The sequence below is a fragment of the Hippopotamus amphibius genome, chromosome 8, assembly GCF_030028045.1.
Source record: "Hippopotamus amphibius kiboko isolate mHipAmp2 chromosome 8, mHipAmp2.hap2, whole genome shotgun sequence".
NCBI classification, from domain to species: Eukaryota; Metazoa; Chordata; class Mammalia; order Artiodactyla; family Hippopotamidae; genus Hippopotamus; species Hippopotamus amphibius.
Window position 1 is genome coordinate 137,567,542 of NC_080193.1, and position 15,919 is coordinate 137,583,460.

General features: G+C 40.4%; 1 protein-coding gene across 1 annotated transcript in view; it reads right to left on the reverse strand.

Annotated features, from left to right (window-relative positions):
* IFIH1 (interferon induced with helicase C domain 1) overlaps nt 1–3,548 on the reverse strand; it is a 51,585-nt gene extending 48,037 nt beyond the window's left edge. The window contains exon 1 of the mRNA XM_057746869.1: nt 2,733–3,548. Coding sequence (XP_057602852.1) covers nt 2,733–3,188 — 456 coding nt within the window. The 5' untranslated portion in view covers nt 3,189–3,548. The remainder of the gene's footprint in view (nt 1–2,732) is intronic.
* Between the last annotated feature and the right edge of the window lie 12,371 nt (nt 3,549–15,919).

Consider the following 15,919-nt stretch of genomic DNA (forward strand, 5'->3'; position numbering starts at 1 on the left):
CTGGAAAACAGGAAAAGTATTAAAATAAAATATTTTTTAGAAGTCCTGATTTCTTAGTTAAATGCTATTTTAAGGCGTCAAAAAAAGCAGATTTGGAGATCTTATACTCACCATCCACCCATCCATTCCCCACTGCCTAGCAAGGCAATGCATTACACCAAGCGTCTTTCTTATTCCAGACAACTCCTTGGAAATAAATTCAAGCAATCAACACTTATTAAGCACTAATGTTATACTTAGTCCTAACTAGGTGCTGGTTTCATCCTTAGATGAAAAACATAGTTTCTTCCTCATATCACAGTTTAATCCAGGGACTTTAGGAGGCAGATCTCAATTTCAACATGGGGTATTTACCTAAATACCCGAAACTTTAAATTCACAAGGAAATGTAACCAAATAAATAATAGAAGTCATCATCCTATCAAAACAGCTCTTTTCTTTTTCATAAATACTATTTCTCACTCATGTTCAATAAAATACTGTGAATGAGAGAGGAAATTATTATTATGTCCAATTTCATGGGTACACTTAGGATCAGGAAACTTAAATAATTTGGTCCAAAGTAACACAGATGGTAAGAAACAGAGATAGATCTCAAATCCAGGTCTTGCCATTCCAAATTCCCATGCTTTCCCCACTACACTTGGCTATCATAACATAAACGTTCCTCAAGGACCCCATATCAACGTGTTGTGGATTCTTCTAAACCTTGTGCTCCCTTCCCATCATCCGCCATTGCTTACTTTTCAGACTGATGATACCTGTAAAATGACGTGTACAAAAACTATTCCAGAATTTAACGCAGACACTATAGCTCTTTAGAAAGCCTCAGATACATAGCTCCTCTAGCTTTCAGAGCCTCCTTTGAAATATGTATCTGAGGGAGAATTTGGGTTGCTTAGGCCTTAACTGCTACCAGTACACAAATGTCCCTTTACTCTATATCTTCTTGTGTCAAATCCCTTGCATTCCTGCTAGCTGCCTCCAAGCTTGCCAGAATCAAGAACTTGGATAAAATCTAGCTGGCGGAAATTCAGTCCAGGCAAGACAAAAGTGATGCTGATAGGCAGACGTATTTAGAGTAAATAAGAAGAAGTGCTGTTTCGCTGGCAATCGGGACATCATACCCACCAAACATAAACAGCTTTGTGGTGTTACTGGACTCTGTTGCTTCTGGACTTCCTAACAGCTACTGTGGCTGGAAATGCCATCTTCCATCTCCAGCTGGCTTGAAGGCTGCGTACTGTCTTCCAAATTAAGATTCTGCCACAGTGATGTACACATTTGTCATATCCAGCTGGACTACTATAATGCGTTCTAGCTGGTTCTCAATACACAAAACTACATAAACGTTACTGACAACAGTGTAAAGTAATTTACTTGTTGGGAAAAGCAGTCGTCAAAAGTAGATGCACGCTTGGGTCTTTGGACAGGCCCTATGGCTGTCAAGTTGACAAAGGAACATTAACTTTAGTCACTAAAGACCAAGTCACATCATAGGCTGATAGGAGTCCCGTGCCCAGAACTTTGTAACGAGGTTACAAACAATTGATGAATTAAAAAGAAAGAGAGAAAGAAAGAAAATGTCAAAAAATATAGCATGTTAAACTTTGACCCCCAAAATGAGTTTATTTATCTACATGCCTTTCAAAATAAGACTTTTCGATATACACTCTGAATAAGTCAGATTCAAAGAGGTCAGCATTTCTGTACTCTACAGTACATCTTCACTCATTAAAAAACAATGAACAAACATTAAATGTAAAGTCACCTGTAAAATTCATCCTGTCAAAATGCCACCCGAAAAATCCACTGTTCTTTTACTAATATGGAAAACTGCAACTAGCGACATATTTTTTTCAATTAATTATCTCCAATTTTTCATTCCCAGAGAATTCTGTAACTTTGATTAAAGAAAAAAACAAAAAAGCACGTGTATGTCTGTGTGTGTGTACTATGTAATTTCCCCATTTGGACCAAAATTAAATGGCATAGTGCATAATTTAGGCCAGAGGTTGGCAAATTTTTGCTTAAAGCCCGGATAATAAATATTTAAGGCGCTGTGGGCTATATGGTCTCTGTTCAAATGCTCTGAAAGCACAAGAGCAATCATAGCATGTAAATGAATGAGCATGGCTGTGTTCCAACAAAACTTTCTTTATGAACTGAAAATTTAAAAATTTGAACACCATTCTTAGCTTTCGAGCTGGATTTAGCCCACGGGTCATGGTTTGCTGACCCCTATTCTATGGAACTTTATAAAATAAGACATAAAATTTCACACCATTGGGAACTAAATCCCTAGCTCTACCACTGTCTTCCTGGGAAACCCTGGGCAAGTTATTTAAACTGCCTCAGTTTTGTCATCTGTAAAATGGCACAGTTAATAACATAAAAAAAACCTCAATAGATAATTGCGAGCATGAACTCTGATAATACATTTTGCAAATGAAACTAATTGCACACATGTGTTTAATAAATGTTGTCTATTAGCATACATTATTATTCTAGAGTTAACTCCTCTTTAGTTTATTTCAGTGAAAGAATTAGAAAAATAGCCATTTTCAAAATTATGTTTTTAAAAGCCTAGATATTCTCTTCTCAAGAAAGGAGGGATCCAAATTTACCCAAAGATATCAAAGAACACTTGAAATGGGCCAAATAGAGGAACAACCCGGAGTTGCAATACCTGTATTTGCCTAAAACTCCCGCTCCATTGAACTGACACCTACCCGATTTCTGTCTTCAATTGTCAACAGCTTCTCCCCCACACATTCATCCAAGACATCTGTAACTAGAAGCCTGTCCACCAGCGTGGGCTGAAGGAGGTTCAGCAGTTGGAGACACTCATCGTGAGCGTTCTCAGAGGATGGAGAGGGCAAGTCGGTGAGCTCAGGGTTTACGTAGCGGGCGGCTAAGGGGTTGCCTGCTAGCTGGAGGGCCTCCACAAACATCCTAGCCCAGCCGAGGGGCCAGACCCCCTTCTCCAAGGTGTTCAGAAGTAGATCAGCTGCCTGCATGTTCCCAGTGGTGGCGGCCATCCTCTGAATCTTCTCTTTCACCTCTGCAGGTAGAAAGGTCAGGTAGTCCAATACTGGCTCTACCTGGATGTACATTTTCAGTCTGGCCCTGAAACACGAGATGAGATAGCAGAAATTCTTGTCCGCGGAATACCCATCCGACGACATCTTTCCTTCCCAGAGGAGGGAGAAGATTCTCCCAAGTAAACGGACAAGACGCTGTTCTCAGCTCAAGGGATGAGATGTGTGTCCCACTGCTTTGGAGCGGCAGGGTCTGCAGCGATGCGCCCGACAGCGACGGGGTTGCCTGCAGGACCCCCGGGCGGGCGCGCGGGGGCGCGGCCGCACCTGGGCAGGTGGGCAGGTGGGCAGGCGGGCCGGACGCGGCGGCGGCGGGCCCTCGCCAGGGCCGGGGAGCAGGGCGCAGCCTCTGGGGGCACTCCGATGGGAGCTTCAAGGCCAGCCTTCCGCCAGCCAGTTATATAGTTTGCCTGCCTTAGGTTTCTGTTTCGATTCTCTTCTTCTGGAGTTTCCACACGTAATCTGCTGGGCGGGGAGTGTCTGGTCGAGGAGGAGGCACCCTTTGGTCGGTGCTGGTCAAGGGCCCTGTGGGAAAGGGAAAAGGAAAGGGAATCCTCTCTTCCACCGAGGTAGGAGCAGCGCTCCAGCAATGCAGGCGAGGATTTTGTCCACCTTGCAGGGGTCCGCCTTAAAATTCAGACTTCTTTCCCAGGGCCGTCTTGCCTCACCCCTTGTCAGCTGAGATGTTGGAGGGCGTCCAAGCGCGTGACTGGGGACTTCCCAGCCCAGAGGGGCAGAGAAACTGCCGCAGACCCTGATGTCTGCAGGAAGGTGTTAGCGCTGGCTGGGGAAGGCAGGCAGCCCCTGGCCTTGCCTGAGTGGTAAGATTACAGGGGACAGGCAAAGAGATGAAACTAAGGCGGCGTCTTTTCAGAGATGTGTAAGTCCAGAGCCCCAGGATGAAGTGACCTCTGTACCCTTTCCAGAATAAACTTGCCCTTCTGGGGGACCCCAAGAAGTAACTCTTTGGGAATGTGTGGGTGGGTATGAAAAAGAGGAAGTAATGATAAACAGTTAACTTTATTGCCTCGTGCATAGACTGTAGTATTTACTTGGCTTTGACCAAGGCCTGGTGATAGATGTGGAAGGACTTGAAGCACCAATCAGCTTAGGAGGAAGCCACGACGGAAGGTTTCCTATTTCCCAGTGCGTAAGTTCTCCCTATTCTTTAATATACAACTTTCCTTTAATAAAACAAAACAAAATCCCCACCAACTTATTTTTGATGTAGCTGCCATTCTTTTCTTGGATTCAATACAGCAAGTTTTGGCTGAAGCAGCTAGGAACTTAATTAGCAACTAATGTACCAACTTGTAGTAAACATCAACATTTGTCTATGTCATGAGGGAAAAAAAAAAGACACCCACACTGAAAAATGGCAGCCCTGGTTCAGTACAAAAGCCACATGAGTGTGAGTCCTTCAGGTTGCTACTCACTCAGGCATCCTGCAGCCCTGGGGGACTGTGGGTGGTTGTTTATCTGATTCATAATGAGAACCTCATGGTCCAGAATTAAATGGAGGAGGAAGGGATCATTTAGGCTACCAAAAAGATATATTTAGGAAAAGTAATCTGTTCGCAGTGTACCAGTTTGGATAGGCCAGGGAAGCTTGGTGGTGTTTGGGACTGGATGAGAGAAACACAGAATCTTTGTGAGTATTTACCAGAGGCATAGAAAATACCCAACTGAGTACTTTATAGCTATTGTCTTATTTTATTTGCTAATTATATTCTGTAGCTAAGCCTTTTTTCTTCCCCAAGGATTATAAGCTGCTTGAAGAAAGGACACATTTACACAGGACCAGTACAGTACTCTACAAGTCGTAAGCCCTTACTGATTTTCCCCCTGAATGGGAATTTTATTTGCCTTGGCTCTAGCATCTGGCTTCATGTCAAACACACAGTGAAAGTTGTTGAAGTGAAATGGAACCTTGGCCTTGCAGGTGAGCCTGATTTATGCTATTCTTTGCTGTCTCTTCATAAAATATTACCATTTCTTTACTTACTTTGGGGAGTTTGTCTTGTAGGTAGACGATAACCACATTAGGCATTTCTACAGAAGTATTCAAATGATTAATTTTAGTTGTGTGTCTACAAAGATATCTGTTAGGGCTGTTACGGTAAAGTCCCCTTCACCCCCTCAGGTGCTGGCAGGTTTTATTCAGTAGGTTAAAGCAAAAACAAACAAACAAACAAACACACAAACCAAAAAATGTTCTGTCCCCTGGTACCCATCCTTCCGTCCTTTAGTTTCAAACATTGGGGAATAAAAAGGCGTTGCTGATTAAATATGGGGAAATCATGTCATCTTCTTAACACCACAGAATTACTATCCTGGTGAAAGAGGGTCAAAAGTGAAAGTTTAAATGTTTGGTACTTAGATTATATAATTCATTCATTCAGTCACTTAAAAAATAATTATTAAGAACCTACTATGTGTGGGACTTCCTTCGTGGCACGGTGGTTAAGAATCAGCCTGCCAATGTAGGGGACACAGGTTCTAGCCCTGGTCCAGGAAGATCCCACATGCCGTGGAGCAACTAAGCCCGTGTGCCACAACTACTGAGCCTGGGTGCCACAACTACTGAAGCCCGTGCGCCTAGAGCCTGTGCTTCACAGCAAGAGAAGCCACCACAGTGAGAAGCCCGCATACCGCAACAAAGAGTAGACCCCACTCTTCTCATCTAGAGAAAGCCCGCATGCAGCAACGAAGACCCAATGCAACCAATAAAAATAAGTAAATAAATTTATTTTTTTTAAAAAAAGAACCTTCTATGTGACCAGTGCTGCGCTAGGGGCAGTTTATAAATCTAAACAAAATTCTTACTTTTGTGGATCTCATATTCTAACAGGAGTGGGAAGACAGAAAATAAATAATAGAAAATATACAGTGTGCCAGGTAAGGCCAAGTGCTATGAGGACTAGATCTAGATCTAAGATCTAGATAATAATGCATGTTGCAGTTTCACTAGTTGATTTTCCATATAGATGCCCTCTCCCGACCCGCACCGTTAGCATCACATAATACCCATCAATAACAGTATCAATATATATTTACTTTCAGGTAAGAGTCCCTTTGCTGAATGAAGATTGAGTGATGAGGACTGATCCTGAGGGAAAATAGAAAGAAATCTTTTTTTTTTTTTTTTTTTCCCTCCGGAAGCTACCATAGTCTTGATAGGGCCACTGCTGGAAGAAAGAAGTTGAGGGAAAAGAAAGCCAGTCTCTCGAAATGTATCCTTTTCTTCATCTATATTTTTGTACCATCGTTTAGTTTATTTTCTGTTTTTGGCTTTTATAGGGGTTTCCCCTGTCAAGCTTCTTCAGCTAACTTTCATTAGTATCCTCCCTTCTAAACATTAGTTTCTGTTTCCTTTCTCCTTTGACATAGGAAATCATACTGACCTATATCTTTTCCTTTTTTCTAGAGCTGCCTTTTCTTTTTAAGCCCCAAAGAAATATTTGTCTCCATCAATTTTAAAAGTCACCTTTTAGCATTTTGTTTTTTAAATAGTAATTCAGGAAGATACTAGATAACAGATTCTTGCTGTTATCAAACTTACCATTTGAGTGTTCTACAATTAAGAAGTAGTAAAAATCATAACTGCCACTTCTTTGACAAACTAGAACTACAATTAAGTGGCCACACATGACAGTAATACTTTTTCCAAAGAAAATGAGAATAAATTTAATTCAATGAGGAAATGCTTCTAGAATTTTTATTCTGTTTTTTCACTTGTTTACTAAATTGCATCAATAAAGAGCCTACTCTGTGTAATTTACAGTTAGAGGCCCTTTGACTAGCAGAATAGAGTTGTGATTAAGCTTAGAGACTGCAAGCTCAGCGTATCAGGACTGACATCTCAGTACTGCCTCTTAATTGCTGTGTGATCTTAGGAAAATAACCTCAAATTTCTCAGTTGTAAAATGAGAATGATTATGATACCAGTACTATGTCATAAGGTTGTTGGAAGCACTTAGCACTAATCCTGGCGTGTCATACCTGCCCTATACGTGACTGCCAGCATTTTTATACAAAAGATGAGTAAGGAATGGTGCTAGCCCTTAAAGAATGTAACTTAGTTATACACATAAACATTATATAATAACTAGCCATCTAACTGATACTTAACACAGGATCCCTTTTTGCGAGAAACAGAAACTAACTGGCTGATTTAGCAGAAAAGTTTAAAAGGATACTGTTTATATTTCAAAAACATAAATAGGTGGAAAATTGAAAAACATTCTAAGTTTACTAGATCATGATACCCATTTCTTAATTACTTCCAAAAGTTCAGTTATATATTTTTGGTTTTAAGAGTGCACATGTGAAAGATTTTCTACATAAGGAAAGTTTTGGCCAAAAAATCAGGTGTCAGTGAAACATTTTCCAAACATCCATTTTTCTAAACGCTTCCTCCATAGCTAAGTCCTTTTAAAAACAGTTACTTGTATACTTGCACACCTTTAGAACAACACGTTTGTCTCAAAGGCATAGATTAGCTGAGCTTCTTTTACTTTATTTTATAATAAATGCTCAAGAGCAAACTATAGTCGAATGTAGGTAGAGTGCCATTGTTTTCTCCTTGAAATCCTGGTTGACATTTAGCTGGTGAGCACTGTGGGGTTAGATGTCTTGGCCTGTGTTGATTCTGATTGAGGAGTGGCTGTTCTAGTTGCTTAATACCCACCCCATATACTTAAATATTTTCATTTCACCTCTGCTCCAATATAGCTGACAAAGTCTTGAAGTAGGAGTAGGAGACATGAGCTATGGCTGTAGAATGAGTTATGGCTGTAGAATGAGTTATTGACATCAAATATTGAGATAAATTGAACTAAACTTTTTTTTAATGTTTTATTTATTTGATTGGGCCAGGTCTTAGTTGTGGCAGGCAGGCTCCTTAGTTGCAGCTCACCGGCTCCCTAGTTGTGGCACATGGGCTCCTTGTGGACTGTGAATGTTTTTTAAATTTATTTATTTTATTTTAGGCTGCTATGGGTCTTCTTTGCTGTGCATGGGCTTTCTCTAGCTTCAGTAGTTGTGGCACATGGGCTCAGTTGTTGTGGCACACGGATCTTCCCGCACCAGGGCTCGAACCCGTGTCCCCTGCATTGGCAGGCGGACTTTTAACCACTGCACCACCAGAGAAGCCCCAGGCCTATCACTTTCAGTTGCGGCATGCATGTGGCATCTAGTTCGCTGACCAGGAATCTAACCCAGACCCCCTGCATTGGGAGCACAGAGTTCAAACCACTGCACCACCAGGGAAGTCCCTGAACCTAACTTTTTAATTGCTAAATCACATGGTTACACTAAGATTTAAAAAAAAAAAATAAAGCATTGTCAATTACAAATTGTTTTTATTAATGCAGTAGATTATATCAATTACATTTTAAAGTCTATTTGATCTTTGTCTGATCCCTTACTTTTAAGTTTTTGTTTGTATTTTGTGATACGTCATTATATTTGTACCTGTAAAGATTTTCTGTATATACATATTGGGGTCCGTGTTCAAATATTTTAGCTGATAGGCATCAAGAGCAAAGTACTTGGAGACTATAGCTCTAGAGAGCCTCCCAACGGCTAGAGATTGGGATAAATTTGAAGAGCAGTATTAATAAGAATGAAGGAGGAAGGTGTGGAGGTGAAAGCAGAGAGAGCTCTGGGAGGAAAACAGATTTCAGTGTTTAGATCTTGGAAGCAGAACATTTTAAATTGCTAGTGTTATTATTCTTTGTGACGAATGCAGGTATGTTAACACATTGAACCTGAATATAGTTCATAGCCTATTGCCAGACATGCTGCCCAGCAGAATTGTTCCTGAATTGAATATTGTAATAAAATTTATTTTTATTTAAAAAATAGTTTGCATTCACTGTAGAAATTTCAGGGGGCAATCACATCATGTTAAAGAAGATTATATGAATTACTTATAATCCCATCACCCAGAGATAGGCATTATTAATATCTCAAATGTATTTCCTACCAATATTTTATTGCACAAATATACGTAAATGCATGTGTGTCCACATACATACACACACTCAACATCTGTTCATCAGAGTGAGCTGAGATGGTCTCAACAATGAGGAAGAGATCTCCAAGGAAGAGATCGCCCTAGGTAGATCGTATTGGCATTCCAAGAGGAGAAAGAAATTCCCTATGGCAGGGGTGGCCAAGATATAACAAGTTTATTCCTGTATTTCATTTGCTGTACTGACCCGTCTTAGTCCCAGGTCTTCCATGAAAGTCTGCCACGTGTAATAGGTTTGTGCTGTGGTGTTTTGGTTAATAAAGGAGAGGCAGTGGCCCCATGTGGTGGAGCAGAGCTACACAGAAAGAAAAGTATCTGTAGAAAGTGAAACAGGGAGCATGGATTGAGAATTCCATCCAAGGGAGACAATGAGAGTATATAACCTCTAGAAATTGTCAAACATCTTAGGAACTGTGCTAGACTTACCATGCTCTGCAGGATACGGAGGGACATCTCAGTAGATATGCTTTCAGCTGCGAGGTAAAGACGACGCCTGAGTAAATGTGGCCCAGCAACAGGGATTGACTTTTCTCACATAACAAGAAGAGCCAATGAATGATTCATTGAGGTCAGAACTCTGGGACGTGTCCTGTAATTTTCTTGGCTTTTCTCCCCTGGTTGCAAAATGGCTACTAGAGCTCCAAACATCATTTCTTCCTACAACTCCAGTTTAAAGCGGGTTGTAGGGGGATGGAACATAGTTTCTCCCACTTGCTTTCTCCCAACAGTGAAGAAAAAAAAATGTCCCAGGAGTTTTGCAGCAGAACTTGCAGCAGAGTTGAGAACTAGGAATTTGGCCTCTGCCAGCCCAGGGCCAATGGAGAGTACAGTGGAGTCTCATTATTCACTATAAAGTCACACTGAATTCACAAATACTGAACCACTGCTCCTGGGGAAGTGTGGAATTAGGTTCCTGAGAGCCTCTAGTCACAACATCTCTAAAACCAGCGAATGCAGAAACTTGCTTTGTGTGTGTTTCTGTTTAAAGACCCCTTATTTAACATATATTGTTAATTCACTAACGTTATATCAGGGTCAACAAAACTGTAACTCACACCTGAATGAAGCTTATCTAACACATATTTCTCTTCGAGGCACATCACAGCCTTCCAGTGCTCGGATACACTAGATAACACTTCAGGAGTATGCTTGGGGCCATTTTAAGCAGTGAAACCACCAACAAAAAGCACAAAAATATGAAAAGTTAGCACTAGACATATGATGAAAAGGACACTGGTTTGCAAGATGAAAACTGAAACAAGAAGTAGAGCATCCCCTTGTTCAACCTCAGCTGGGAAAATTAAATTTTATAATATTTTAAAATATTTTAAATAGACTATTTCGTGATTACACCTAACAGAATTTAGTTTTTCTCCTCTGAACTCCTAATCAGAATGTGTGTATCTGTGCGTTGCTTTCGTGCGTCTATATGCACATTTGCGTTGAGGGTATAAAGATTCAACAGCTCTAGGGGAGCTTGCATGGTCCTTCCCACCCCTCAGAACTGGTACAGAATTTTAGAATTTAATTAGCACAGAGAGTTTCATTTCATTGATTCTTTCTCCCTCAAATGCAGTAAAAACCTCAAGAAGGACATCTTGTACTATGTGGGAAATGTTTTAAATTTCAGTGATAGCGTGGTCCAAATTATTCTGTCCCTACAAATGATTGATTTAAAAATATGTTAAGGGTAATTGTAACATTTAGTGTTTGTAGAATATCACAATGAACTGTAGAGAAAACCTGGGCTTCCTTACAAAATGAATTCTAAAGGCCGACCCAGGGTCTCAGGTGGGGCCAAGTACTGCCTGTGGCTTATTAAGTTCCCTGGAACCTCGATGACCCAGCGGAGCCAAGCCGGCAGACACAGAGCAGCACGGGCCACGTCCCAGACAGTCACCTGTATACAGGCTGTTCTAAGAAGGGGGCTTCCCTTGCTAACTCCCTTAGACGCCTCTGTGTAGCTACTGGCTGCTGATGGTGTTGCCTCTGCCGCCACCTTGTGGGGTTTTTACTATCAAATCAATTGTGTCAGAACTGACTTGGCTGTTCTTGGGTAAATAAAACTGTAACTAGGTACAATTATAGATTTTTTGCCAGATAACAGAAAGGGGAGATAATCTATATTTCTCAATGGGACATAATTTAGTTTAAGAAAGTATCAATATTATATCTTATAAAAACAGAGAACAATAGAAAGAGGACTAATTGATCTGCTAGTAGGGAATTTCCCCATTTTGCAAAGGTGGACTGAGATTTATAGAAGTTGTATAATTCTGCCCAACGTCACACAGCCCACAGATGAACTTGGAGTCAATTATCAAGCTCCAAAATATTTATTGCACAGTTCCTTCAAGAGTTCAAATAGACAATAGTGACTAGAACCAATTGTTTTAAAATGCAGGTTTTATTGTGATTCTGATAGGATGAGGACAACAGATCAGGAGATGATTGCCACTGAAAAAAACAGTTTGTTACAGTTTCCAAGAGGAGGGGGCACACCAGACCATGCAGGGTCACATAAGGAAGCATCAGGGTCAGTCAGGAGGTAGAAGGAGCAAGGGAAAAGCAAGGGCAGGAGCCTTTATTTTGGTTTCCATGGGAAAGGCCAGGGAAGGCAGGATGAGCAGAGTTAGAATTGGCTAGTCTGAATAATTTCAGCAGGCTCTGGGGCATAGAGGATCTCCCTAGTTGCCTGGTATCTGGCCCCAGGGAGATTAGTGCGGAGGCTACTGCCTCTTGACAAATAAGAGCCAGAAAGGAGGTAGTTCAGAGTTTGGGCTCTTGGTTGACTGCTTTGCATATGAAAGACACACTCCCTGTTGAGTCTTCTGCTACCTCTAAGAACTGATTAGTCCTGGGAGGGGCCATCCTTCCTCAGTGAGGCCTCAGATCCCACAGAAAATAAGAAAATGTATTAGCACACCAATTAACATATTCTCTTTAAATCAGAGAGTGTGCATGAATGAATGAAATCAGTAGAGTAAATAAAGGGAAGTTGTCCTAACTCTGTTATAGGTATTAATTTATTATCTGCATGATATGTTTAGCTGATAGTTTTCTACATGAACGTTTCTCAAATATCAATCAGGCGGAAATATCAAACTTGATCTAAATATCAACTATTTCTTTCATTCTTGAATAACTATGATAGGGTCATAAGCTTGAAGATACATGTTTGCTCAGTTAATACCTCAAAGTTGAGATTATAATCATTTAAGTTTTCAAATTTATACTGAAAAAGCTCTATTTTAGGCACACGCTTTTCCCAGAGAAATCAGTTTTGTTTCCTTCTAAACAGTTTTTACTTTATGTGCACATTTATTTAAAATAATATACAGAAAGACATTTTACACAGCAATTTTAATTTAAATAAATATTTGATCTTTCTTACCCATATACCTAGATATTTGCTATGTCCCCACTCACCCCTTTTTGGTACTTTCTCTTGATTTAATTATGTTTTCTGATATCACTAACTACCATGTTGACAATTTATGAGCAAACTGTGGCCTAAAGATTCTGTTGCTAGGTTACATCCTCCTTCCCCCCCCCCCCCCCCAGTCCCCCTTTCTTCTGGGCTGGTTGCCATGGTGCCTCTGGTAATAGGTGGCTTAAGTCTGTACTGGAATCATGGTGGCTGAACAAAAACCTAGGTTCTCTCTCATTCTCCCTCTCTCATCTCCATAGCCTAGTCGCTCAATCAAGCATTTGGATTTAATTGAAGAGAGAGTCACCATTCAATATAATTATTCTATAAATACTAACTTTAGGCAATTTATCTGGATTCTTGCCTTACAGAAAAATTACCTAAGTCGCGTCTCTAATTGAAGAGTCGTTAAATTTTGGCAGGATTGTAAATGTAAGTCATGGAATTTATTTTTCTTTGCTGTGTTTGATCTTTCCCACTTGCCTCTGAAGATCCATGCCCCACCCTCCTCTACGCTGAACTGTTGCCTGGGAGGCTGACCTTTATGAATTGTGTCCATGAACTCCCTTTTCCTCTGGCTTCTGATTGGGGTCAGCCCGTGGAAGTACTGCAGGGAGACTGGAGGCAGGGAAGAGAGTGAGGCTGTGGTATTTATGCCCTCAGCTCCCTTCCATCCAGTTCATCATGCATCCCTCTGCTGAAGGTCATGTCAGGTGGCCTTCTCCACACCGCTACTCTCTCCAGGTTTCAGTGGCTGCTTCCTTGCCTTGCCCCTTCAGCCTAAGGGTGGTAATGGATTCTCACTGTTGCTTGTGCTGAGATGCTATATCATCCCTTTTGGGTGCCTCCTAACTATGTCAACACCTTTGTAAATAGTGACTTTACTGTAGCCCCTCAATTACTGTATTAGAGCGTGCCATCTGCATTTTTGGTAGATGCACCAGCAACTGAGTTTTATGGGTAAAAGCGAGAAAGCAAAGCACATGTTTAGGTAGGATCAGTTGAGCCGATCTTGGATGGTGCGTTAACTGGGTTCCTTATATCCACCCAGGTTGTTCTGGCACCATCGCTGATCATGGGTCCTCATCTGTGTTAGTATATGTCATAATTCCTATCCTCTGGGACCTTACAAGAAGAGTACTGAACTCTTTTCTTTTTCTTTTGCTTCAATTTCTAATTTGGGAGAACTCAAACAATAAAATACTTTATAGCTGAATTCTTAGCTTTTAAACACCTTGGAAAGCTTTCAGCATGGGACTTCATTCATTCATTCAAAACAACACCACTGTGGGTTGTCATTTTCCAAACATGAAAAACATTAGGTTATATTTTGTCTTAAAAATATTTTGCAACTCTTTTGATCTGTGCCTTCGTTCGCAATGCATCTTATTGCTACCTTAGTTTTCTCTTAAAATGTAATCGGTGCTAGTTATTTAACAAAATTGTTGTGAAGATCAAGTGTGATAATCTGCAACATAGCTGTGAAAAGTGTCATGTGCTATATAAATAAATAAATTGTAGGTGAATTCCCTGGCAGTCCGGTCAGGGAACTACAATCCCGCAAGCTGCGAGGCATGGCCAAAAATAAACAAATAAATAAATAAATAAATAACCAACATTTATTAAAAAAAGAAAAAAAAAAGGTTGTAATTTTTTCATTCACTCTTGCTACCAGGTCCTATTTCCACCAGCAATCTTATCCTCACACATGCACAAAACACCTGAGGATTAGTGTGTAAATGAGATGATCTCAGGTTTTAGCCAGTCTATAATCTAAATATTTAAGACCTGGACCACTTTTATGGTTTTGAGTAAATTATTGTAGTTTTTGGTAACTCAAACTTACATTATACATAATCAAGTTACTAACTAACTGGATAAGTACAAGCCGGAAGTGACAATCAACATTATGTCATTTATATCTTTCTAGAAAGTCAGTTTTGTGAGTGTATGATCTCATGTTAATATGGAGTCTGATATTCACAAGCGCGAAACCTGGATCTAAAATTTAAGACAGGTATTTTTCCGGTATTACCTGCGTCACAGATTACTTTACCAAGGCTATTAATTATAGTGTTGCTGCTTTCACGGAGCATTAGCTGTGGACACACATTGTGGTTAACATTATATACAGCATTTCTAAAGAAGTTTGTGTTGAGTCTAGATTGCTTAATAGGGCTTAGCAATCCAAGAAAGGACATGTATATTCAGAAGCTACCATTCCTCACCTTTCTGAAGAGCCCTGGTGACACTTTTCGTATATGTGTTACTGTTTATTAAATCGCTTTAGAGTTTGTGCTTCTGCTGAAAGAGTACTTAATATTACCAGAATTAGAAACAGAAAACTGTGTTATCGAAAGCCTAGCTGAATAAGGTCAATTTGTCAAGTGGCTGGTCTCAGTAATAAATGGTAAATAATATTCATTTTTGTCTTATTTGGGAAGCTTATTATATCTCTCCATCCTCACCAATGGGCAGAACCCTTAGGCGGTTGCTGAAAGAAACTGAAAGTTTTGGACTTTCAATGAAATTATTACTGGATGACTTCATTTTACACTGTCATATTTTTATGCCTATGAAATTAACACATATAAGGCCTTCATTATATCGTATTAAAAAGACAATGAATAATTTCTGGAGAAAGTATGATAATTATTGCATGTATATCAATTAAAGGAATGGCATGAAACCTATGCGAATACATTTTAGCATGAATAAATAAATCCTAGGGTGGATCCAAGGTGACAACACAACAGACACTTAGGACTAAGTGTCTCCTCCTCCTCACCTTTCAGATTTTGTATGCTATAGACAACTGTGTCCCCGTAAAATTCATTTATGGAAGCCTAACTCCCAGGGTGGTGGTATTTGGAGATAGGGTCATTGAATGATAATAAGGTTTAGATGAGGTTATGAAGGTATGCCCCTCACGATGGGATTAGTGCCCTTACAAAAAAACCAGAGAGGCTTCCCTAGTGGCCAAGTGGTAAAAAATGTGCCCGCGCAATGCAGGGGATTCCGTTTGGATCCCTGGTCAGGAACTAAGATCCCACATGCTGTGGGGAAACTAAGCCCAGGCTGCAACTAGAGAGCCTGTGTGCTGCAAACTACAGACCCCATGTGCTCTGCACACCACAACTAGAGAGAAGCCTGTGTGCCGCCACAGAGAGCCTGTGCACTGCAACAAAAGATCCTGCGTGCCTCAACGAAGACCCGACGCAACCAAAAATAAATAAATAAATAAATAAATAAGCAAAATATTAAGAAACACCAGAATTTGCTTCTCTGTCTCCCTCTGACAAAAGGCAACATGTGGATATAGTGAGAAGGCAGCCATCTGCAACTCAAGGA